A 26,107-nucleotide genomic window follows, 5' to 3' on the forward strand; every position below is an offset into this window, starting at 1 on the left:
TGTCGATCAGATAGAAACAAGAAGCATACGATAGTGATCAGTGAGAAATTTGGGCCATTCTTCCTGTACGAATGTAATGAGGGTCTGGATTGTTTTGGGACATACATCCCTTGACCTCACTGGAGGCTTCAGTTCATCCCACAGATGTTTAGTAGAGTTGAGATCAGGGCTCTGTGGAAGCCCAGTCAAGTGCGGTAACGTTCATCTCCACAAACCATGCACCTGCAGCCTTATGACATTTGTGCATTGTCTTGCTGAAAGAGCCAATGATCATTTCCTTAGAAATGCCACAACAGGAAGCATGTCCAGAATGTTCAGATATCTCTCAGAGTTCATTGTTCTTTATATACCACAAACAGAGATTATTCAAGGCCCAACCAGACGAAAGTACCATACCATCACACCGCCACCTCCAAATTCCATAGTCCCAGCTATGAAATTTGGAGGTGGTGTCCACTGGACATCTGCCATACCTTCACCTGTCCATCTGATTGGTAGAGAGTGTAGTGTGATTCGTTGCTCCATAACATCGGAGAGTTCTTTCACTTGGTGGAACAGCGGGATGGAGTGATGGGCCATCCCTGGAAGTTACGAAAGGAGGATATGCCCAAGAGGGTGAGTAGTGGTTTCTTTTTTGTGGAGGGTAGTTGAACTTGGAATGCATTGCCTGAGAGAGTGGTTGGAGTGGGAACTGTCAATGGGTTCAAGGAGTAGTATGATAAGCTTTGTTTCCTAAAAATGACCTCCCACAATGAGTCTTTTGACTCGATGGAGGCCTGGTTATTAATAATAATAATAATAACAGTGACAGCTTACCAAGCTGCCACATCCACTATACATGTCTTTGCACCATTGAAGACAATATGTATGCTGCATGTTGGTTTGGGCAATGTGGGGCTTACATATTGCAGTCCTACCATGGAAACCAATGTTGTGAGTCTCGGTTCTGAATATTTTTGAACAGATTCATATTCCGTTCCGGTCAATGCCCAGAACTCCACATGCAATGTATGTTGATGAATGACAGATTTTACATATTATCCTTTGTAGCATCCTATGGTTACATTCAATAAGTCCGGTGGATCATCTACTGTAGGTGGCAGTAGATGTGGTATCTCATTATGGTATCACTGATTGTTAACCTGGAATGGCAAAATTTGTCAACAATTTGTTGAACAGATAGGCTTGCAACATGGCATCCTATCACAACACTTCTTTCAAACTCTGTCAGTTCCCTTCTCACAGTCATTTCACCCAGACACACTTACACTGAATTGGGAGCATCATATTCCTCCAATTTATACCAGCTACCAATACATGACTCAGGGCCGCATTTATACTTTTTGAGGCCCTAGGCGCAACATCATAATAAGGCTCCAAAAGAACAAGTCTATTTCAGTTAATCAAATTCATGCGCTTTTATTTTTATTTTTTTAGTTTATTGAAAATAAAAGTAGATATTTCCATAATAACTCATTTTAATAAACTAAAAATAACACAACATTGGTATATATTTGCATTAAAAAAAAAAAAATATATATATATATATATTTTTTTTTAAAACATAGATTTAATGACTTAAAAAACCGAGATAACTTATAAAGTAATGAAGGGGATACAAATCCTTTGATGTTTATCTGCCAGTAAGCGAAACTCTAAGAACTAGGACTAAGATCTATGAGTTTCATACCGAAAAACTATCGGCAAATCCAAGTGTAAGTAACCACTTGGTAGTACAACACCAAGGCAACTCGTACCAAAGGTGGAGCAATCTCCCTCACTATCCTTGATATTTTCTCATAATGTAAAAACACAGCCCCTAGGGGATGTAATACTATAATTACATTATGAGGTGACTACCCAGACCGGTTTCAACCTTTTTTGAGGTCTCATCAGTGAGTAGGTAGACCTGGAAGATAACAAGGTTTAAGTGAAAAGAACTTACATACCTTCACTATACGAATGCCTTAAAGGTGTGCCTGTATATTATAACATAGAATAAAAGCCAAAAGGCTATTTTTCTGATAAACATCAAATTTGTATCCCCTTCATTATTATTAAGGTTGCCAGAAAAATAGCCTTTTGGCTTTTATTCTATAACTTATAAAGAGTTTAATGAGAATAATACAACTAGTTTTGGCTTATAACAGCCTTCCTCAGGTATTCATAAAGGAAAAGAATAGTAATTAACACTGAAGTATCTAAAAAAAAACTGGAAATTACAGGTAAAAATTGCCACACTTAATTGATACATAAAAAAACGTATTTTTTCAAGTTGTTCTAAGAGGCGTGCCATCGTTTATTGCAAGTGTGCGTGCAGGCTCACGTGAACGCCAATATTGAATAACTGCAGCATGGCTATCTGGGATGTTATAACTCAAATTGTTGTTTAAGTGGATAGGGTTCAGCAGGATTACCCTTGATTCTACAATTTTTCTCTCAAACTCATCATCACAGCGAAAAATATTTTCTGATCTATCCCAGCAAACGGAGTGGCTTTGTTGATCATCATTAGGATTATTTGAAAAAAGAACATGACTGGATAACGCAGTTGCATGAGATCTTTTGTAAGAGATGTCTCTCTTATAAAAGCCTATGATCACATATATATATATATATATATGTGTGTAGAAAGTTTTTTTACCTTGGGTATAGATATATGTTAAATATGTTAAAGATACCAAGCTATTTTAAACCTGGTTTTACTCCACTTCCCAAGTAAGCAAACAGACAAATAAGTCAAGTTTGCACCTGCACGTAGTGTGAGTCTAACTGACCCTCAAGGTAGTGCAAGTCTAGGCAATTCGTGGTAAAAATGGAATAAGATCACTATTCTTAATATTTACCCTTAATGCAAAGCCCATCTCTGCAAAGCTTCCTTGTGGAGATGTATGATGCTATGCATTAAAGGCAAGGGGCCACTACCCAGACCGGTTTGGACCTCATGAATAAGTAAAGCCATCTCTAAAAATTCGGATGATCCCTAGGCCACTCAATTGTGGGCAAAAGACCATCCATCTCAGCATTGGCTCCACTCAGTGATGGCCTTCCACCCACCACCACCGAGCAGAACTGTTCATATTCCGAAGACAAGCATTCACCAACAAATCCCCTCACCGGGCCGTGCCAGAAAACACTTTCCCCGAAGCCTCAAATTGCTCTCTTAAAGCAAAAACCTTAAGAGAGCGAACTCATAATAGCCCCCCACTGGTTTCAACCTTTATTGAGGTCCCATCAGCGGGAACCAGGCATAGAATTATCAAGGTTAAATAATACAGAGCTTATAAGTATTTACCAAAACAAGTTACCAAAAAGTGCTTTGACCTTATGAAATAAAAATCTCAGGATGAGAGATAGATGTAGAAAGTTTTTTTACCTTGGATATAATATATGTTAAATATGTTAAAGATACCAAGCTATTTTAAACCTGGTTTTACTCCACTTCCCAAGTAAGCAAACAGACAAATAAGTCAAGTTTGCGCCTGCATGTAGTGTGAGTCTAACTGACCCTCAAGGTAGTGCAAGTCTAGGCAACTCGTGGTAAAAATGGAGTAAGCTCTGATCACTATTCTTAATATTTACCTTAATGTAAAAGCCCATCTCGTATTATATCTAGGTCTACCTACTCACTGATGAGACCTCAATAAAGGTTGAAACCGATCTGGGTAGTGACCTTCTCTCATAATGTAAAAGAGTAACACAGCTCCTAGGAGCTGGGTTTCACATTATGGGTAAATACCAAGAAAAGTGAACGGAGCCTGCTCCACTCTTACTATGAGTTGCATCTGTGTTGCACTCTACCAGTGGACTATGAGTTGCTCTGGTGTTGTACTGTTCAGGTATTTGCTTACGCTTGGACTCACTGATCTTTATATAGTCTATCTATCTATATATATATTTTTTTCTTTTTTTTTTTTGTGGTCTCTAAAAATAATAACTATCCAGGTTTACTGGACGTGTATATACGTCCAGCAAAGAAATGGTACACATACATACATCAATTTCATGGAATACAGCACTACTCCTGTTACAGCAGTTCCTGTTAGCTTTATATTCTAAGGAAAGAACAATGTATTTCAAATGGAAGCGGGAGGCCTCACAAATTTTTCAGCAGCCTCTAGTTTTTATATTATGAATTTAATATTTATAAATAAGTATTTTATTTTGCAACTATTATTATTATTATTACGGGCAACTCCAAGGAGTCCTTAGACTCATCGAGGGAGGCCCTGAACAACTACTCAGAATCCACACAGTATCTATCATACTTTGCCTTTAACTCATTGACAGTCATGGCACCCGCAACAGACTCTGGCAACTTATTCCACTCATTCACCACTCTCCAAGTAAAAAACCTAGTTCTAACACCCTTGCTAACCACACTCTTGCCCAGTTTCCATGGATGACCACTAGTCCTCCCAACTATAACTATGCTGTTTTTTTTTTTTTTTTTATTGTTCTCTATGAGGAGTAAGGTTTTGAAATGTGGCCCCATAGAGAGTGAGGCCCCCAGCTTGCATATCATGCACCTAATGGTAAATGTGGCCCTGACATGACTCATTACATGGCGCAATGCACCTTGCCCATGGGAGTGTCTGTTGACTTCTTTCCAAGCAGTATATATCACACTTCAGAAATTCATGAAATTCTGAACTGTGATAAATTTGTGATTTGCTATCAGTTTCTAATATTCATTTTGATTTTAATGTTGCATATCCTTTTTGTTTAGAAAGCAATTCAAAATCATATAAATTTGTGAGAATGATTCAAGCTAGACTTTTCTGATGTTGACATAACTGAGATGAAGGAATGGTGAAATTTTTCTTAAGTGCAGTTTTTTAAATATTGATATTGCAACAGCTTTCTTAAATTCTGTTGGAAACACACTAGTCATCAGCGATAGATTGAAGATAGTCATCAAAGAAGCTATCAGATATTCCTGGCATTCCTGCACAATTCTGACATTAATACTGTCGTGGCCTGGAGCAGAAGAGTTTTTAAGTTTTATTATAATATTTTTGATTTCATTCTCACAAGTAGGAAAAAAAAAAGTACATTGAACTCTCATTTCTTTTATGTCCGCAATTTATAGATAGATTATTAGGACTATTTACAAGTTTTTCATTGGCAGTTATGACGTAATTATTAAATCTGTCTGCTAACATTCTTTCACTGTTTAAATCTATATGATTGCTGTCCTCATTACTAAGTCTTGGAAGTGTTGGTTCTTGGATATTTTTGCCCTGTACATTGTTTACAAATTTCCATTGTTCTTTGGCTGCCTTCACATTTCAAAAATTCATTACAGTAATACTTGTTTTTCCCTTCTTTTAATTTTTGACTTACTTGGTTCCCATAATATCTGAAGCTATTCTCATAGTTTTCATTGTGAGGATATTTTGGTGCGTTTTTTATCCATCTTATCTCTGAGTTTTATATGTTGTTTTATGTCTTGCATTTCCCATGGCTTCGCTAGTTTGCACCTGTTTCCTTGGAGTATGACAGTGTTGTATTTCAGTATCTACTATGTTAATAAATTTGCAGTAAGCATTGTCAACATTGGTTTCAGATTATATTTGTTCTCAGGTTAGTTATGGCTTAATTTATGTTTTAGCACACTGTAGTTTATTCTAGGATACTGAACATTGACATCTTTTGTGTCTGTAGATGCTGACTATAGATGGATTCTTATGGCTATCAGAAAGTGATCTGTGATTGGCTGTTTTAACACTGCTGTCTTGACTTTAGTCGGACTTTGTGTTCTTACAAACACATGATCCATACATGAAACACAGCCATTGAAATCCTTCATCGACATTTACATGTTCAAAGCCATACGTGGCTAAAAAATGTATGAAATCGAGAGAATAATGACTGTTGCTTAGCAGATCAATATTTATGTCAACAATTATGATAACATTATCATAATCGATGTCATGCAGTACAGTGTCCAGTTCTTGTGTAAAGTCATAAGGCATATAACAATGAGATCTATAAATAGCCATTATGTACTGATTGTAGTTCTCTAAGTAAATGTTAATATTCTTGGCTGTTTCTATTTTTGTACTGCTGATGTGTTTAATGGTTAAATTTCCTATATCATTTATGTACAAATTAACATCAATGGTCCCAGGACTGAACTTGTATCACACTACTACTCACCTGTTTTCACCTCAATTCTGCCCCTCCATATACCACTTTTTGATATCTGTCCAGCAGCCACCCTCTTATCCACTTAACCTCTGTCATATACATCCCCATTTGTTCTCATTTGCGTAACAGAGTTCCATGTGGTATTCTGTCAAAATGCCTTGTTTTGCAAAATCCAGCAAAATCATTGTGAAGCCATTTTCTTTATCCAACTCAGCTGTTACTCTATTATAAAAAAGTTAGTAAATTACTAAGGCATGACCAACCCTTCATAAAGCCATGCTTACCCTCATACAGTATCATATTTTTATCTACCCATTCATGAATTCTCTTTTTTACCAATTTTTCTAGTACATTTACTACCACACCTGAGATACTGATTGGTCTATAATTTGCTACTGCAGTCTTAGAACTCCCCTTATGGAAAGGAATTATTTTGCTCTCTTTCTAAGTTGCTCTCTTTCTAAAGTCCTTATTGTCACAGGGAGATATTCAGTTATTTGCAAATGATCTAAAGAGCCTAGTCAAATGCATCACCAGTTCCCTTGCACGTTGCATAATGAGTGGTAAAGTGTTAGAAGTGAATGAAGAGGATGCATTCCAAATACTGAATATGCTAAATGTCAATGCAGATGGACTAGATGGAATTTCACTTTGTGTTTTAAGTGAGTGTGCTTAACTTAGCTGGTGGTTAACTTAGCTGTTTAATGAAAAGCTTCCAATGGGGGAAGGTTCCTGGAGAGTGGAATGTGGGTAAGGTACTATTTCATAAGGGTGGTTGTAGAATTGAGGTATCAAACTATAGGACTGTTTGTATTTCTTTTGTAGTTGTTAAGATTTTAGAGGAATTGGTGACAACTCATATATAGAATTGGACAGATGAGAGAAATATTATTATTATTATTCAGGCCTCCATGGAGTCAAAAGACTCATCGTGGGAGGTCCTTTCTAAGAAACACAAAGTCTGTCATAACACTCCTTAAATGCATAGACTGTTCTCACACTCACCACTCCATCAGACAATGCATTCCATGGTTCAACCACCCTCCATGCAAAGAAACCACTCCTCACCCTCTTTCTCACAATTTTCTTTCATAACTTCTAGGGATGGCCCCCATGTCATGACTCCTTCCCGTTCTTCAACCAAATGAAGGAACTCCCCAGTGTCAACCCTGTAACCACCTCTCAACAGTTTAAAAGTCTCAATCATATCACCCCTCCTTCTTCTATCTGCCAAACTCTGCAGTCCACACTCCTTCAGCCGATCCTCATAACTGACATTGTACAGTTCCGGCACCATCTCTGTTATCTGCCTTTGTACCCGTTCCACAATTTATCCACTTCAAATCCTGGGGACCAGATCCGAGAACAATAGTCTGAGTGGGGTCTGATCAGAGTCTTATACAATGGAATGATAACCATTTTATCTCTGCAAGTCAGTGTTCTTCTCATTATTGCAGCAATCTTCTGTGTTACCTTCACTAGCTTTGCAATATGTTCCCTAAATTTCAGGTTTCTATCCATCATCAAATCCAGATCTCCTGTCTCTCCTACTTCCTCCAGTTTACTTCCTCTCCTAGAGTATGCAGCATCCCATCGATGTGTCCCAAACCTCAAGACCTTACATTTTGCTGCATTAAACCGACATCTCCATTCATTAACTCATCTATCTAGCTTATTCAAATCCTCTTGCAAATCCTATAAAGCTTTGATCAGACCACATCTGTATTTCTGTGCTCAGATCTGGTCACTGAGATTTGAGGGAGCTGAAGTAACCTTGTAGAGCAGGGGTTCTCAAACTTTTTAAATTTTGTACCACTTAATAAGAATCAAAAAATATATGTACCACCATAAAATACTGTTTCAAAATAAATATTAAATATTATTATTATATTATTATTATTATTATTATTGTAGATAGGAAGTTAGTAATGATGTAATTTTTTCATGTAGTACTATCATATCCTGTACACCCCTTAAGGGTACATGGCAGGAATTTGATGATGATGATATTATTATTATTTGACACCTCCATGGAAAACCCTTATGACATACTAATGAGACTTCGCATCCGAAAATTCACATAAAACTGCAATAAAATTCATTTGTTCGTTTTATTTGATTCACCAAGCTAAATTCTTGGAACAGTCTACTCGTTACAATATTAAAATACATTTTTCTGAACATTTATTTAAATATTTTGTGTAAAAATTGTACCATCAAAAATAATGTAATGTATCATTAGACAGTTTGAGAAACGATGTTGTAGAGGGTGCAAAGTTGGATAACAAAAATGATATCAGGACTGTACAATGTTGATTATGAGGAGAGACTGAGGACTTGCAGATTGCAGATTCTGTTGGACAGAATGCAAAGGAGGGGGATATGATCAAGACATTTAAGCTGTTGAAGAGTTATTATCGTATTAACACTGAGGAGAGTTTTCATATAGTAGAATTAGAGAAAGGAGCAGAGACCATCCCTGGAAGTTGCAAAAGAAGGTGAAAAAAAAGCAAGAAGTAAGTATTTTGCATGGAGAGTGGTAGGAGCATGGAATGCATTGCTGAGAGGGTGGTAATTGTTCAGACTGTGGATGATTTTAATAAATGGTATGATTGACTTTGTTTTGACTAGTGTTAACCTCCCACAATAAGTTTTGTAACTCCATGGAGGTCAGGAAAACAATAATAATAATTATCAAAGAAAGAGCCATGTGGCTTCATTTTGGCAACATAAATTATATAGAAATATCCAAATGCTTTAAAATAATATTGGATCTTTAATATCCACTGTTTCTGTTAAAGACATTTTTATTGGACGTTGATACAATGATGTTTCAACAATCTTTGACAAAAAACATCTTTCAAAGATGTTTTTTTATTTGTCAAAGACATCTTCATCAGTGGCACTTACAGCCCTTCGCAGCCCACAATCTGCCAAATATCTGTGGCTTTCATAACCTTAATTTTTTTTTTGTGTGTGTGTGTGTGGGGGGGGAGATAGAGTGGTTAGTCTTATGTCTGTTGAACACTTTGTCTGCACATTGTATGTGTTCTAGCTGCTCTGAAGGATGAAAACCCTTCCACCTTCATATGATACCAGCTAACTTATTTTCAGTTGAAAAGGCCCTTATGAAAGTTCTTCACATCCTTAATGGAATGTGAACTTGTCTTTCCAACCAGAGAGCATCATTGATACCATGTGAGATTTGGAGCTCTGTTTAGGCAAATTAGTTTAGTGAATAAAAGGATGATTTCATGGATGATTTTTAATTGTTGAAATATAAGTTGGAAAAGAGAAATAGCATTTAGAAAGAAAGGAAATTAATTTTGACTGAGGAACACTTACTTTTCATGAATATTATTGTAACAAGGAGCACAAAAATCTAGAATTTAGGTTTTGATTACAGCATTACACATTAATTATTGTGGAAGTGATATACAACTGTTTGCTGATCAGGCTGAACTATAGTGTTTAGTAATTTATTAAGGTAACAGAGAGAGAAAATGATTTTCATAGGCTGATATTGAATGAAGCTTATGCACTTTGGTATGTAAAAAAAATACATGCTATATTACATTGGTGAAACTAAATTACAAGAAATTGATGAAGCTAAGGATTTGTATTGATTGTGGAAAAATTGAAGAGTTATTATTGTATTAACACTTAGTAGAATTAGAAATTAGAGTAGAATTGAAGGCTGATAATCAGATTGACAAGTAAGGATAATCAAATTACAATTCCTCTGTAAAGGGGAATGAAGTATTAATTCATCTTTATAAAGAGGAATTATAACTTCATTATCTGTGCACTGGTCTGCAGTGCACAGATTTGATTGTGGAGATTTCTTGGGAATAAGGAAAAAGTAAAAAGAATTCAGAGACAAGTGAGCAAGATGGTGAGCACTGCAATGCTCCTGTTGAGAAAACTGTTGAGAAAGGGCATGTGTAGCAAAATTTGATTAAAAGTTGGAAGAGAGAGAGAGAGAGAGAGATGGGGTATGATAGAAGCATAAAAGCTATAAAGGATTTTATAAGGTAGATGAAGGAGAAAATTTTAAATATATTGTACTTGTTTAAATTTTTAAATGGGTGCCATGGGTAATAAAATGCTATGTGTGGAGTGTTATCCTCTATGCAGCTGAAACTTGGACATTGAAGAAAGAAGAAATTAAGAATTTGGAAAGCTTTGAGATGTGGAGTTGGAGAAGGATGGAAAAAATCAAATGGACAGATAAAATAACTAATGAAGAGGTCTTAAAAAGAGTAGAAGAAGAAAGAAGTCTGTTAAGGAGGATAAAAAGAAGTAAGGGAAACTGGATCGGACATATTCTGAGAGGGAATGGAATCATCAGAGATGATATCTTAGGGAAAATAGATGGAAAAAGACTCAGAGGAAGAGTAAGGAAAACGATGCTAGATGACATGCTGAATGGAGACAGGTACACCGCCTTGAAAGAGAAGGCTCAGAACAGAAGAGAGTGAAAGGAAAGTTTCTGCTACTAAAATAAGAACCTGCTCAATTGCAGAATACTCAAGAAGAAGAAGACCATGGGTAACCCCCCCCCGTCCCTCCCTACACCTCTAATACTTGTTTAAGGGAGGGAGGACTAGTTTTCTTGCTTGGTAAGTGATAAATGAGTGCAATGGGTTTAGAGGTGGTGGTGTTGTTAGTGAGCACTTTGTCAGTGAACGATAGTGTGAATAATTGTTGGTGTGGTAATGAACCTTTTGACCATATGGTGATTTTATATATGACTGATTTATTTGGGTAAATATGCTTCCTGAAATATTTTATGTTTCATATAAACCATCTAACAAGTTAATTTATAGTTATATATAATGACAAGTTGTTGTTTGACATATTATAAAAATATTATTTATTTTTATTATTTTTTCCTAAAAAAAAGTTCCAGAAGGTCCACCAACAGCAGTGCATGCTGTTTCTTCAGCTTCTAATTCAATACGGGTTTCCTGGCAGGTAAACCGACTTATTGTTTTAAAATGTTCTGTATGAATCTTTTGTTTTCTTATTATTATAGTCATAAAAAATTATTATTAGCTTAGTTGAGTAATATAGTATGCTTCACTAAAAATTATATCTTTGCAAACAGTATTTTGTACTTCACACCAGGTTGTCTTAAAAATGTTTACATTGCAATAGAAAGCACATGCACTAAGAGCATATATTACCTTCCTTTTTATTGAATGACTTCACAAATATGTGCTGATGATTAGTGGAGTCATCAATAATATGTAAATAAACCCTCAAAGATGCTGCTATTTAACTTTACAACAAAGTCTCTTGTCAATATACAGAAGCTGAAATGGTATATTCTGTATTCAGAACTACGCTATAGATCTGAGATGAAAAGTTTTGTTTGCAAGTTAACTGGAATGCTTTAATTAATAAAAAACACTGTATTTTTACTATCATCTCTTCTTCTTCTTCTTCTTCTGCAGCTTCTCCCACTTAAGTGGGGTCACTGTTTGTTATGAGTCTCCTCCACACCTTCCTGTCTTGGGCTGTCACCACATCCAAGTTCTTCATCTTCAAGTCCTCTTCTACCAGCTCCCTCCATCTCTTCTTTGGCCGCCCACGCTTCCGCCTTCCTTGCACATCCATCTGCATGACCCTTCTTCCCACATATTCGTCCTCCCTCCTCATCACATGACCAAACCATCTCAACCTTGCCTCCTGTATTTTCGCTCCTAAGTTCGTAACTTTCACTGTTCCCCTGACATAGTCATTTCTCAGATGATCCTTTCTGGTCACACCACACATCTACCTAAGCATTCTCATCTCTGCTACTTCCATCCTGCTGATGTTATTTTTCCTCAGGGCCACAGTTTCTATAGCATATGTCATAGCTGGCCTCACTACTGTGCTATAAATTTTGCCTTTCAGATTGATCGGCACCCTCTTATCGCATAACACTCCAGCCATCTCCCTCCAGTTCCTCCAACCTGCTTGTATCCTGCATCCCACTTCCTTCTCACCTCCTCCATCTTCTTCCACTGTCGAACCTAAGTATCTAAAGTCTCTCACCTTCCTGATGACATTTCCTTCCAGCTCCAGGTCTGTCTCCTGGCCACCGCCCACTGCGCAACACATATACTCTGTCTTACTTCTGCTCAGTCTCATACCTCTCTCTTCCAGTACTTTTCTCCATCTTTCCAGTTTAGTTTCCGCTTCTTCTCTTGTATCTACACACAGCAAGATGTCATCTGCATACAACATTGTCCAAGGTGCAGCTTCTCTCACCTCCTCTGTTACCACCTCCATCACAATATTAAACAGAAACGGACTTAATGCTGACCCTTGATGCAAGCCAACTGTTACTTGAAAACTTTCTGTCTGTCCCAAACAGGTCCGAACACTTGTCTTCACATTTCTGTACATTTCCTGCAACAACCTGACATATTTTTCCGGCACCTTCTTCTCCCTCAGACACCTCCAGACTTCTTGCCTTGGCACTCTATCGTATGCTTTCTCCAGATCAATAAATACCAGATGTAGCTCCCTTTGTTTCTCTCGATATTTTTCCATCATCTGTCGTAACCCAAAGATAGCATCTGTTGTTGATCTACCAGGCATGAAGCCAAATTGTTCCTTTGCAATCTCCACCTCCTCCCTCAATCTACCATCAAGAACCCTTTCTAGGATCTTCATTGTGTGGGACATCAACTTTATTCCTCTGTAATTTTTACAGTCTTGTGCATCCCCTTTACCCTTGTAGATGGGAACAAGAGTACTCTCCCTCCATTCCTCGGGTATATTTTCCTGTTGGCAAACTTTCATGAACAGGTCCCACAGCAGGTCAATTCACTCTTCCCCCAGTGCCTTCCATGCCTCCACTGGAATTCTGTCAGGGCCCACCGCTTTTCCATTCCTCATCCTCTTCATGGCCTCCGTCACTTCCATTCTACTGATGTTCTGCACCATCCCCTCAGAAGGCTGCCCATCTCCTCTGTGAGTCCTTGCATTTTCCTCATTCAGAAGTCCCTCAAAGTATATTTTCCATCTGTGTCTTATGTCCACATCCCTCCATAATACTCTTCCTTCAGCATCTTTGATCTGCCTCACATGTAAGATGTCCTTAGCTGCTTTATTTCTACATTTCGCAAGTTGGTAAATTTTTCTCTGTCCTTCCTTTGTTTCTAATTGATCATACAGATCTTGATATGCCATGGCCTTCGCCTGTGCCACAACTCTCTTGGCTTCTTGCTTTCTCTCTTTGTACACCTCTCTGTCCTCTTCCACTCTTGACTCATCCCACTTCTGCTTTGCCTTCCTCTTAGCTGTCACTGCCACTTGTACATCATTATTCCACCACCAACCCTCCTTCTGCTCTCTAATCTTTCCAGATGTCTCACCAAGCACCTCGATTGCACAGCTCAGGATTACTTTTGAATTATGTTTCCACCAATCTTGTACACTTTCCAGTCCATCCGAAATCCTCTCTAACACTCTCTCCCTAAAACGATTCCTCACACTCTCTTCTTTTAAGCGAAACCACTTAATTGTCTTCATCCCATGGCAACCAGAAGTTCTTATCTTCGATCTTAATTTAAAGTCTGCGCACAGCAGTCGGTGTTGTTGTGCTACTTGATCTGTTGGAATTACCTTACAATTTGTCACAACCTTAAGATGTTTTCTTCTAGTCAAAATGTAGTCAATTTGTGAGCTGTTGTTACCACTTCTAAATGTTATCAAATGTTCTTCCCTCTTGAAGAAAAACGAGTTCACAATTGCCAGATCAAACGCTACTGCAAAGTCCACAACCCTCTCTCCTTCCTGGTTCATCATTCCCACTCCGTGGCCACCATGCACCCTTTCACAGTCTCTATTCTGTCTTCCTATGTGCCCGTTCAAGTCTCCTCCGACAATCACCATCTCATTTTCTTCCAATTCCCTCATTTCTTCATCTAACACGTTCCAGAACTCATCTTTTTCCTCTGCTGTACAACCAACTTGCGGGGCATATACACATAATACGACCACCCGCTCTTCTCCAAGACCCAATTTCATTCGCATGATCCTGTCGTTCCTTCTACCCACGTCCAGTACTTCACCCTTCATTCTGCCACACACCACAATTCCTACACCATTTCTTCCCTCGTTATTCGCTCCAGAGTAGAACAATTTATATCCATCTCCCAGTTCCTTTGCCTTTCCCCCTTTCCACCTTGTCTCCTGCACACATAAAATGTCCAACTTCCTCTTCCTCATCATGTCTGCCACCTCTCTTCCCCTTCCAGTCATGCTTCCAACATTCAGTGTTCCCACTCGCAACATCCTCTCCACCTGCTGGGCTCGCTTCTTTAACCGCACCTGCCCTTGATGCGGTAGCCCTCGTCCACTTCTCACAGCTGTAGGGCGATGTGGCTGCGCGTCGCTTAAGGGGTATGCCCTAGCCCTTATATCATTTTCTCTTAGACTCATAATCATAGTTTGAGTTGGCACTGAAGTTTTACGACCGGATGCCCTTCCTGACATCAACCCTCGCATTTATCCGGGCTTGGGACCGGCACCTATTGAGGCTAGCTTGCCTCCTTCGGTGGCTGCATAAGACGAAATGACTTAGCAAGATAGGAAAGACTCACCCCTAGCCCTCGAATACTCTAATAGCATCAGGGGGAAGGAGCAAGGAGAGGAGAAAGAAGCAAAGAAAGAAGAGGAGGGACCAGTCTACAGAATAATATAACAGATATATATTACATGAAGTAAGGCATGGTCCAGCATCAGGTACCTCGGGTTTGCCATGCCCGTACTCACTAAAGTGAGCCCTTGAGGATATTTTTACTATCATCCATATTATTTATTATCTTACTGTGAAGAGATACTAAAGGGCCTTCTTCAGTTTATGTGTCATTATTATTGCACAGGCACATCCATAGTGTCCTAAGACTCATTGTGGGAGCCAAACTATCGACAAAATATCTATCATATCTCCCCTAGAAACCATTAACAGGCAAAGCACTCAAAACAGAACTGGCAATCCATTCCATTCATTCACTATGCTTCAAGTGAAACATCTACTCCTCATATCCTTGCTTACCAGCTAACCAAACTCTTAACCATCTTTTACAGATGACCTCTTGTCCTGTTCCCTCTATCCAAGTGCTGAAATATTTGCTTTGTATTATTATTACTTAAACATTTAAGTAACTTAAATGTTTCTATCATATTCCTCCTCTTTTTTGTCTCTCAACCAACTTTTGCAACCCACAAACCCTCAATCTATCCTCATAGGAAGTATTCCACAGACCACTCATCATTTTGGTCACTTGCCTCTGGATCTTCTCCACAACTTCCTCATCTCCAAAAAACCCAGACCTGAGCACAGTAATCCAGATGTGGTTGCATCAAGAATTTATAAAGAGTAATGATAACTGCCTTATATTCGCTTGTTAGTGTGTTCTTTGATAACCAAGTAATCCCATGAAATTACCTTGGAAATGTTAGCAACGTGCTCTCTGAAGTTCAATTCTCTATCTACTGCTACTACTTCTGAATCCCTGGCTTCAACATTTTCCTGGAGTACAGTTTCCTCCGTGTGGTACACAGCTTGTAATCTTTTTATTCCAAAATGCATAAATTTACAATTTTCCACATAAAATTAACATTCATTATGTTTTGCCCGTACAGCCTATTTAAATCATATTATTATTATTATTATTATTATGGGCAACACCAAGGAGTTCTTAGACTCATCAAGAGCAGCCCTGAACATGATATTAAGAACTATTCAACATTCGCACAGTATCTTTCATCCTTTGTTTTGAGTTCATTCACAGTCATGGCACCCACAACACACTCTGGCAGCTTATTCCACTCTCCAAGTAAAAATTCTAGTTCTAACACCCTTGCTAACTACACTCTTGCTTAGTTTCCATGGATGGCTCTTAGTTCTCCAACCACTACCACACCTGTTCTGAAAAATTCCCTCTCAATTAATCTTGTAAAAACCCCCTCAGTAATTTGAATGTCTCAATTATATCACCCCTTTTCCACCTATCAACCAGTTTCTGTAACCCACAAATCTTCAGCCTGTTCTTGTAAAGTTCATTCCATAGACCATCTACCATCTTGGTCACTCACCTCTTGATCCTCTCTCTCTCTCTCCTCCCCATCACCAAGAAACCCTGGTGCCCAGATCTGTGCACAGTAATCAAAATGGGGTCTTATCAAGGCTCGATAAAGAGGAACAATAACCTGCTTGTCTCTGCACTTCAAAGTACTCTTCAGTAACCAAGTGATCTGATGAGCTGATTTAGCCACTTTTGCTATGGCCTCCTTAACTTTAACTCCCTATCCAGTAACACTCCCAAGTCTCTGGCTTCCTCAGTTTCCTGGAGTACAGTTCCACCAATGTGGTATACTGCTGATAATCTTTTCACCCAAAAATGCATAACTTTGCCAGAATAAATTGACATTCATTATCCTTAGCCCAGTCTGCCAGTCTATCCAAATCATCCTGCAAAATTTTGACATCATGTGTATTCACTATTGCCCTACCGAACTTTGCATCATCAGCAAATAACTGAACAGTTCCTCTCAGATCCTTTCCTATATTGTTAACCAACAAATTAAATAGCAGTCGTCCAAGAACAGAACCCTGTGTCACACCACTAGTCACAGGCCTTCTTTTGGACTCCACTCCTGAATAAACCACTTTCTGATATCTCTCCATCAACCACATTCCTATCCATCTCATCAACCCTATTTCCACCCCCATGTGCTGCAGTTTACTGATTAGAATTACGTGTGGTATCCTGTCAAAGGCCTTTACAAAGTCAAGCAGTATCACTGTATGTCCATTACTCTTATCCAATTCAGCCCTCACTGTATTTTAAAATGTGAGCAAGTTACTGAGGCATGATCTACCCTTCCCAAAACCATGCTGCTCTCCATAAAATATCCCATTTCCATCTATCCATTCTTGTATTTCGCTCTTGAACAACTTCTGCAATACTTTGATAATGACTCCTAATACTGATTAGTCGGTAATTTGCAAAAGCAGTCTTGCAAGCTCTCTATATCACATTGATTAATAGTTACCCTACCCAATTTGACATCATTAGCAAACAACTGAATATCTCCCTTCAAATTATTTCCTATAGTATTTATGTACAAAATAAACACAGTGGTCCAAGCACAGAACCCTTACGCACACCAGTAGTTGCCTGCCTTCTCCCAAATTATTATTATTATGCAGGCCTCCAAGGAGTCAAAAAAGACTCATAACAGGAGGTCCTTCCTAGGAAACACAAGCCTCTCAGGACTCGTCGTGGGGAGGTCCCCTCCTAGGAAACACAAAGTCTATCATACCACTCCTTAAACTCATTCACCATTCTCGCTCTCACCACTCTATCAGGCAATACATTCCACGGTTCAACCACTCTCCATGCAAGAAACCATTCCTCACTCTCTTGCTCACAGTTTCCTTTTGTAACTTCCAGGGATGGCCCCTTGTCATCATTCCTTCCCACTGTTCAACCAAGTGAAAGAACTCAGAAGTGTCAACTCTGTAACCACTTCTCAGCAGTTTAAAAACCTCAATCATATCACCTCTCCTTCTTCTATCCACCAACCTCTGCAGTCCACATTCCCTCAGCCGATCCTCATAACTAACATGGTAGAGTCCTGCAACCATCTTTGTTATCCACCTTTGTACCCGTTCCACAGTTAATTTATCCCCTTCAAATCCTTGGGACCAAATCTGAGAACAATAGTCCAAGTGTTGTCTGATCAGGGTCTTATACAACAGAATGATAACTCTTTTATCTCTGCAGGTCAGCATCCTTATCATTATTGCAGCAGTCCTCTGTGTTACCTTCACCACCTTTGCAATATGTCCCGTGAATTTCAGGTTTCTATCAATCATCAACCCCAGATCTCTTGTCTTCCCCCTACTTCCTCCAGTATAGCTCCTCCAATAGAGTATGCAGCATCCCATCGATGTGTCCCAAATCTCAAGACCTTACATTTTGCTGTATTAAAATGACATCCCCATTCATTTGCCTATCTGTCTAACTTATTCAATTCATATTGCAGGACTACCACATCTGCACTATTACTAATAACCCTTCCTGGCTTCACATCATCCGCAAGCAACTGAATATCCCCCTGCAATCCACTGACAATGTCATTGACATAAAGATTAAACAATATAGGTCCCAGTACTGAGCCCTGTAGGACCCCACTTGTAACCCTCCTCCTCCTTGAAACTGCCCCACCATACACAACTCTCTGATAGCTATCGGACAGCCAATCCTGAATCCAGTTGACCAACCTGACATCCAAACCCATGTGCTGCAACTTAAATATCAGCTTATCATAGCGCACCCTGTCAAATGCCTTCGCTAAATCCAAGAAAATAGCAGTATATGCCTTTCCCTCATCTACTGCTCTTGTAACTTTATTATAAAAGGCTAGCATATTACTAAAACAAGAGCACCCCTTCACAAATCCATGTTGACTCTCACAGATAACATTACTCTCATTTGTCCAATGTTGTGTATAGTCCCTAACTAATTTCTCCAAGATCTTAACAACTACTGATGACACACAAACTGGCTTATAATTAGACACTTCCAATCCGCTACAGCATGGCACTATCTTACCTTCCTTCCATTGCCTGTGCACCTTTACTGCAGCCAGACTTTCATTGAAAGCTAGGTCAAAGGGAACTGTCACTTCCTCAGCACATTCTCTCAAAACTCATGATGAAATGCCATCCAGTCCCACAGCTTTACTGACATCCAGAGTACTCAGTATGTGGAACACACTCTCCTCCTGCACCTCTAAACCTCGAACTACTCCATCCCTCTAGTATTAAAATTTACTCCTCCAGGATGAAATACACCAATAAAGTGTTCATTGAACAATTCCACTATGTCCTCTTCATCAGTCACTCTATTCCCATATTTATCTCCCAGTGTCATTCTTCCACAATCATTTCTCCTCCTACTGGTCAGATAGCTAAAAAATTCCCTAGGATTTTCCTTGGATCTAAGTGCCACTCTTTTCTCATATTCCAGTTTCGCCTTCCTTACCATGCTATTCACTCTCTGGCCCGTGTCTTATATTCTTCATGCATCTTCTCTTCACCTGTCTCCTTATTTCTCTTCCATAGCCTCTTTTTCGCATGTAGCTCCTGTTTAATATTGTTTGTCATCCACTGTACACCAAATTGTGTCCTCTTCTTCACTTGTGGAATACAGCTTACTGTTGCTGCTAACAAATATTCCTTCACAATTTCCCAAGCACTAATGATATACCAGCCTTCCAATTCCTCCCTCCATGAAGCTTCCCCAAGTTGATGTCTAAGACTATTATAATCACCTGCCTTATAATTCCACATATGATCCCATCTCTTTGATACTCCTGCATGTCTCTTCATCTTCCAAGTCAAAACCACATGGTCACTCTCTCTCCAACTCATGGGAGAGATGTCATCTCAGTTATTGTCAACTCTTCTGATGCTATGACCAAATCCAAAACTCTTGAACCTCTTGTTCCCTCTATTACATGTTGCCTAAGACATTTGTCCCTCAAGAATTCTAGAAATTCGATTTCCCTATTGCTACATGCATCTTCCTGTCCCCAGTTTATACTGCTGTAGTTAAAATCTCCCATAACAATTATTCTTCTTGCACTTGCCAAGCTCAACTGTCTAAATATCTCCTCCACCCTCTGTGGTTTGTTACAACACCCCACTAAATATCCTGTATTGCCTGTCTGTACCTCACACACCATATCAAAATCATTCAAAATCATTAGTGTCACTGCCTTCCAAAGCCTCCACTCTTAGAGGACATAAGTCATCACTTATCATAAGCAGTACTCCACCACCACGATTTCCCTTCCTATCCTGCTGAAAAATGCTGTACTCTGCTACTTCTATTCCTGTTATTATATCCTCTTCTGTCAACCACGTCTCAGTGATACCAATAATCTTTGGCCAGGCTGATGCTATCAATGCCACCAATTCCTCTCCTTTATTCTGGATACTCCTTTTATTAGTATAAGGCATAACAATGCCACTATTTCTATATCCAGCATTATCCCCTTTAGACTCCACTGGGCTCAGTGTTACCTGATATCCCCCTTCTCCCAAGTACCCTTTCCCACAAGGGGCCACCCCTGCTACCATCCACCTTGGGCATTCTAGTTTCCCTGCATTGACACACTGACTTGTTCAGAACAGCAATCTCTCCAGATGCCTACATCCTTCCTCATTCAAATGCAAGCGATCTCTCAGATACAATTCCTCCCTGTTCTCAAACACCCTCCAAGCATCCACATATTCCCATCCTCTCTTCTGACACATTCTAGCTATTATGTTATTCGATATTACTGCTCTTCTGCTCAGCTCGTCACTATCATACCTAGGCAACATGCATATTATCTTTCCTTTCTGCATCTTCCTTCGTACAACCTCAAGCAAGAATCTCATATCTCTCACTGCCCAATTTATATTACCTCTCAAGTCATTTGTTCCTACCATCACAATATCTCATCCACCTTTCATCCCTCTTAATTGCCATAGCCACACTTTCTATCATTCCTCCAGGCAAACACTCCTCACACATCCTATCTTGCACACCACAGATCATTGAGTCACCATACATTACACCTCTTACCATTCCCTCTCTCCTACTGTTTCCATTCTCTCTTCTATCATTCCCATAACTCTCTCTCATTCCCTCTCTTCCACTTATCCTATTCTCTCCTCTTCTATCATTCCCATAACTCTTTCTCATTCCCTCTGTTCTACGTTCCCATTCTATCCTCTTTTATCATTCCTATACCTCTCTCTCTCTCTCTCTCATTCGCTCTCTTCCACTTATCCTATTCTCTCCTCTTCTATCATTCACATAACTATCTCTCATTCCCTCTCTTCTACTGTTCCCATTCTCTCCTCTTCTATCATTCCTATACCTCTCATTCCCTCTCTTTTATTTTTTCTACACTCTCCTCTTCTATCATTCCCAAACCTCTCTCTCTCCTACTGCTTCTATTCTCTCCTCTTCTATCATTCCCAAAACTTTCTCTCACTCCTGCTCTGATTCGCCTTGCATACATATCTTCCATTCTCCTGATTTCATCATTCATACTTCTCATCTTGTTCACAAGATATTCTACCTCCTCTTTCAGCTCATCTATCCCTCTTTGCAAGTTAGTCATTCTTGCTCGCCATTCATTACCTAGTCAAAACCATCTCCGTCATTCAAGCCTTCCACACTCCCAACTCTTATTTTCATTCATATTTCGCTCATCATTCTCTCCTATCACACTCCTTGTTTCTTGACATTCATTTCCCATCCCTGAAGGAACTAGGTCGGTTATCAAAATATCTGATTTATTTATTTCCTCCCACTGTCTGAATTTTGCACATATATGCACTCCCTCCCTCCCTCTCTCACCCACCACATATCCAACTCCCGGGAAGCATACTTGCCGCAAACACTGCATGCCACAAAGGCCTTCATTATGTTACATATAATAGAGTTCTTAAAATGGTGGAGGACTTGGTGACGTGCTATTTGTGATTGCAGCTTCGTCCGCTATCATTCCTTATTACCAAGTAAGTACCTACTAAACTAGACTAGTCACTAAAAATATATATGAACACTGTATCACAGATATATATAGATATATATATATATATATATATATATATAAATAAACGCTAAATAAAAACATATATAAATATAACGCTATATTCAACTATACTAGATAGCGAAAACTTAGCTTCTCTTTCACTGCAAATGCTGCTGACTGTGACCTCGCCTTCTCAATAACCCAAAAATAACACAATATATAACAACGAAACTCCAAAAGCAGAACCACTAAATAACACTTGTGTTACTGAGGAAAAAAATGCAGCACTATGCCAAAAGAATTCACACTATACACCGTTTAAAAAACACTTTTCCCCACCACAGCTCAAATCACCTGCTGTGTGCTTCAGCAATCCTAGCGCCACCAATTCTTCTCTTCCATATGTTACTTTTGGGTATATGTCCATCAGCTACCCTTATATCCATATCACCAGTTGCATATCCATCCCAATTTTTTTCAGTTTGTGTAACAGAGTTCCATAGGATATCCTGTCAAATGCCTTTGCAAAATCCAGCAGTATCATCATGGAGCCATTCCCTTTAACTCAACTGTCACTCTATTATAAAAAGTTAGTAGATCACTAAGGCATAATCATTCCTTTACAAAGCCATATTGCTCCTCATAAAGTATCATATTCTTATTCCATCCATTCCTGAATTATCTTTTTTACCAACTTTTCAAGTACTTTTACTTGCCACTCTTGAGGTACTGATTGGTTTATAATTTGCTATCACAGACTTAGATCCTCCTTTATGCAAAAGAATTATTTTGTTTCCTTCCACTCACTTTGGGATTTCAGAGCTGAGACTTAAACTAAACTGCCTAGTCAAAGGAATTGCCAGTTCCCTTGCTTATTCTTGTAAAACATGAGTAGATATCCCATCCACTCACACAGCAGTATTTGCATTCTTAGGAAAGTAGCAATATGCTAAGTACTTCTAATTCATCAACATCTGTTCTCACATCTGTCCCTGTCATCTTTTCCATAACAATATCTTCCCTTGCAAAGTGGTTACTCAGAACCTCAACAATTTTGTTTATTTTTGTCATCACTCATTAAAGTTATTCTTCTTCTTACTTGCCACATAACAAAAGAACTCATTGGCTAATTTCTTTTCATAATCTGATTTTGCCATCTTTACCATGCTGGTCACCTTTCTTGCCTGACTCTTGCACTGTTCATGAGTTTTCTTTATATACCCTCCTCAACATTTTTTTGTAACTCATGTTTGGTAAATCTGGGAGTCATCCATCTAACTTTTAGCTGATTTACCCTTCTGTCTTTGGGTATATAGTGTGATATTTCCTCCAGATCCCTTGACTCCCCTCCCTGCACTGTTAATATCTTTCCCTTGCAAAACTTTGTACCATAGTACTGCTTTAAGCTACTTCCTAAGCATGTCATAATCACCTGCCTCATGGTTCCTCATGTTTCTTTTATCTGGAATTTCCTCGTGTTTTGCTACCTCTCCAAGTCAAGACCACATAATCACTCTCCCCAATTGGAAGCAATGTGGTTCATAACCAGATCCAACACTCTCATACCCCAGATATTTTCCATCTCATTCTGCTTCAAGTAATCATCTCTCAGTAAGTTTATAAATTCCATTTCCTTTCTGCCATGTGATCCTTTTCTCCTTCCAGTCTGTCTCCAAATTTGAATTCCCCATAATAATTAACTTGCACTCATTGTACTGATTTGCTGATACATGTCTTCCACATCATCCCAGACATCCTCTGGCCTAAAGCAGAAACAATTTTATATTTTGTCTTATTAGCATCAATCTCACACCAGACTGACTCAAAAGAACTGCCACCTGCCCAGCTAACTCATACTCTTGTTGGTTGTAATTCATCTGCTATCATCAGTAGTATGCCACCCCTGTCCTGTCCACCCTATCCTCTCTGAAAATACTAATTCCATCACATTCTATCTCTATAGCTGTGTCATCTGTTGTTAGCCAAGTCTCACTAATGCCTATAGCTTTTGGCAAGGTTGTACTAACCAGTGTGTGTGTGTGTATGGTAAATGGTCAGGGATTGTTGAAGGGAAGTATTATCAGATCTAGGGTCATGTGGATAAACCAAATGGGAGTTAAATGGATGAATAGCATCATAAAGCAGGACCTGTAAAAAAATAAAATAAAATATTGCATAGGGAATGTAAAGAAAAATGTAAACAGCATGCACATGACGAATACAAAGTACAGGCAAGAAGGATGACCAGCTTGAAGGGCTAAATCAAATCAGAGGAAATTAGCTAAGCAGAGGAAATCCTGAAGAGTGTTTTTGGCATGTAGTGAGTAGGAGGAAGGATAATTATGGAAGGAATCAGAGAAGCAGAAGAAAGAGTTGTTATTAAGTGATCACTCTACAAGAATGGTGATTTTTGTTGATGTATTGATGTTTTGGATTCAATGTAATGGACTTAAGTGTGTAATTTTGGTATATTATTGGAGCTTTATTAGCGTGGTTAGTGTACTAAAGTGTTTTATAACATAATCTATGTCGGGAAGTCGCCGCTAGATGAATTCGTAATGTGTAGTGTTCGTGCAAGCTCCAGATAAGATAAGTATCATTTTCAGTTATCGATACAAATTACTTAATATTGTGTAGTTTTGTTTTGTTTGCCTTGCATATTTTAGTGCGTCTGTTTTTGGTGTGTTATAGCGTATAATTTGACAAAACATGTTGCAAATAAGTATGGCACCTGTGCGAAGGAAAATGGCGGCCAGTAATGAAGGTTCGCCATCCTTATCAAAGAACGGTACTATAAAAGAAATGAGTCAGTGTACTAGCTATGAAATGTACGCTTTGCGGAGTGCGGTCCGAGTGTGGTTAGATGATAATAAAGGATTAAATGTGTGTGTAGAAAATGTAGGGAGAATGAGGAATTGAAGTGTATTTTGGATCGTGAGTGTGATATTTTTGTAGACCTTCAGAATGAAGGAAATAGGGATATGACAAGAAACGGCAAGGTTGTACATGAAAATTGTGAGAGTGTGAATGATAGTATAAATGGTTTCTCAGGGAATAAAAAAGATGAGATAGATGCATTGAGTGAGATCGCATTGTTGAATAGTGCGATAGAAAGAGCAAAACAGCAGCTAGAGTGCATGAACAAAAGTAGACTGAATGAACCAACCAATAATAAAAGGTATGACAGGAAAAATAGACGTATGAATGTGAACATGAACAAAATGAAGGATAGAGTGCTGTATGGAGACTCGTTAGTACGAGGTGTGTTAGTAGAGGATTTGACAAAATCGTACCAACCTGGTGCGACGATAAAGGACGTTACTGAGTCTATTAGAGAGCAAAAGGAAAGGGTGAAAGAAATGATTGTTGTGGCAGGTACGAATGATTTGAAAGGAGATAAAATGGAAATGATAGAAGACCTGAATGAATTGTTTGAGGTAGCAAAAGAAAAGAGTGAGAGAGTTCAAATGATTAGTCTTTTGCCACGGTATGACAGTGAAATGTTTAAAAGGAGGGCCATAATTGCGAATGACTTTATGCGTGGGTTATGTATGACGAGTGGTGTGGAATTTGTGGATGCGTGGAGTGAGTTTGATGGGCGAAAGGATCTATATAAGATGGATGGCTTGCATTTGAATGGTTACGGTGTAAGAAGATTTGAGAAAGTGTTGCTGAATGTAGCGGATGTGCAAATTCAGGGAAACTAGATTTGTTAAGGGGGGGGGGGAGTAGATATACAGTCCTTATGGAGGCAGTTGAATGTAAGAATGAATATAATATGCCAGAGCAAATAAGGACAACAAATCTGAGTGGGATAGTTAATATAAGGCATCAAGGTAGGGTTGGGGCTAATGGGGGTCTTAAATTCATGTACACTAATACTAGGAGTATTAGGAACAAGAAGGAAGAGTTTTTGGCCATGGTTGGCACTTCCAGACCACAGGTTATAGGTATTAGTGAAACATGGCTGACTGTAGATGATATAACTAGTGGGATTGAATGTGATGGGTATAGTGTGTTCAGGAATGACAGAGAGAATAAAATGGGGGGAGGAGTATTGTTGATGATAGCTGATGAGCTCCAGCCAAGGAGAATAGAAGTTGAATTGCAGGATAGAGAAAAGAGCACATTTGAGGCCATTTGGTGTGAGATTGTGGCTAGCAGAACTAAATATACAATTGGGTGCTGAATAGACCAGGTGATGGAAAAGATGGTGGTGACAGTATGCACAAGCAAATAGAAGAAATGGGTGGAAGGAGGGTGATTATTATGGGAGATTTCAACTATGGTCGCATTGATTGGAGTGAGGAGTGAAAACGGAAGGAAGGAACTGGATTTTTTGCGG

General features: G+C 38.9%; 1 protein-coding gene across 7 annotated transcripts in view; it reads left to right on the forward strand.

Moving 5' to 3' along the window:
- Window positions 1–26,107, forward strand: part of LOC150094689 (cell adhesion molecule Dscam1-like) — a 772,561-nt gene that overhangs the window by 537,350 nt on the left and 209,104 nt on the right. For all 7 annotated transcript variants that reach the window (XM_090411389.1, XM_090411386.1, XM_090411388.1 and 4 more), the window contains one exon: window positions 11,060–11,130. In XM_090411389.1, the coding sequence (XP_090267515.1) occupies window positions 11,060–11,130 (71 nt within the window). The remainder of the gene's footprint in view (window positions 1–11,059; window positions 11,131–26,107) is intronic.

Source organism: Typopeltis vanoorti, chromosome 21, assembly GCF_054136105.1.
Source record: "Typopeltis vanoorti isolate ZY-2024b chromosome 21, IOZ_Tvanoo_1.0, whole genome shotgun sequence".
Taxonomy (NCBI): domain Eukaryota; kingdom Metazoa; phylum Arthropoda; class Arachnida; order Uropygi; family Thelyphonidae; genus Typopeltis; species Typopeltis vanoorti.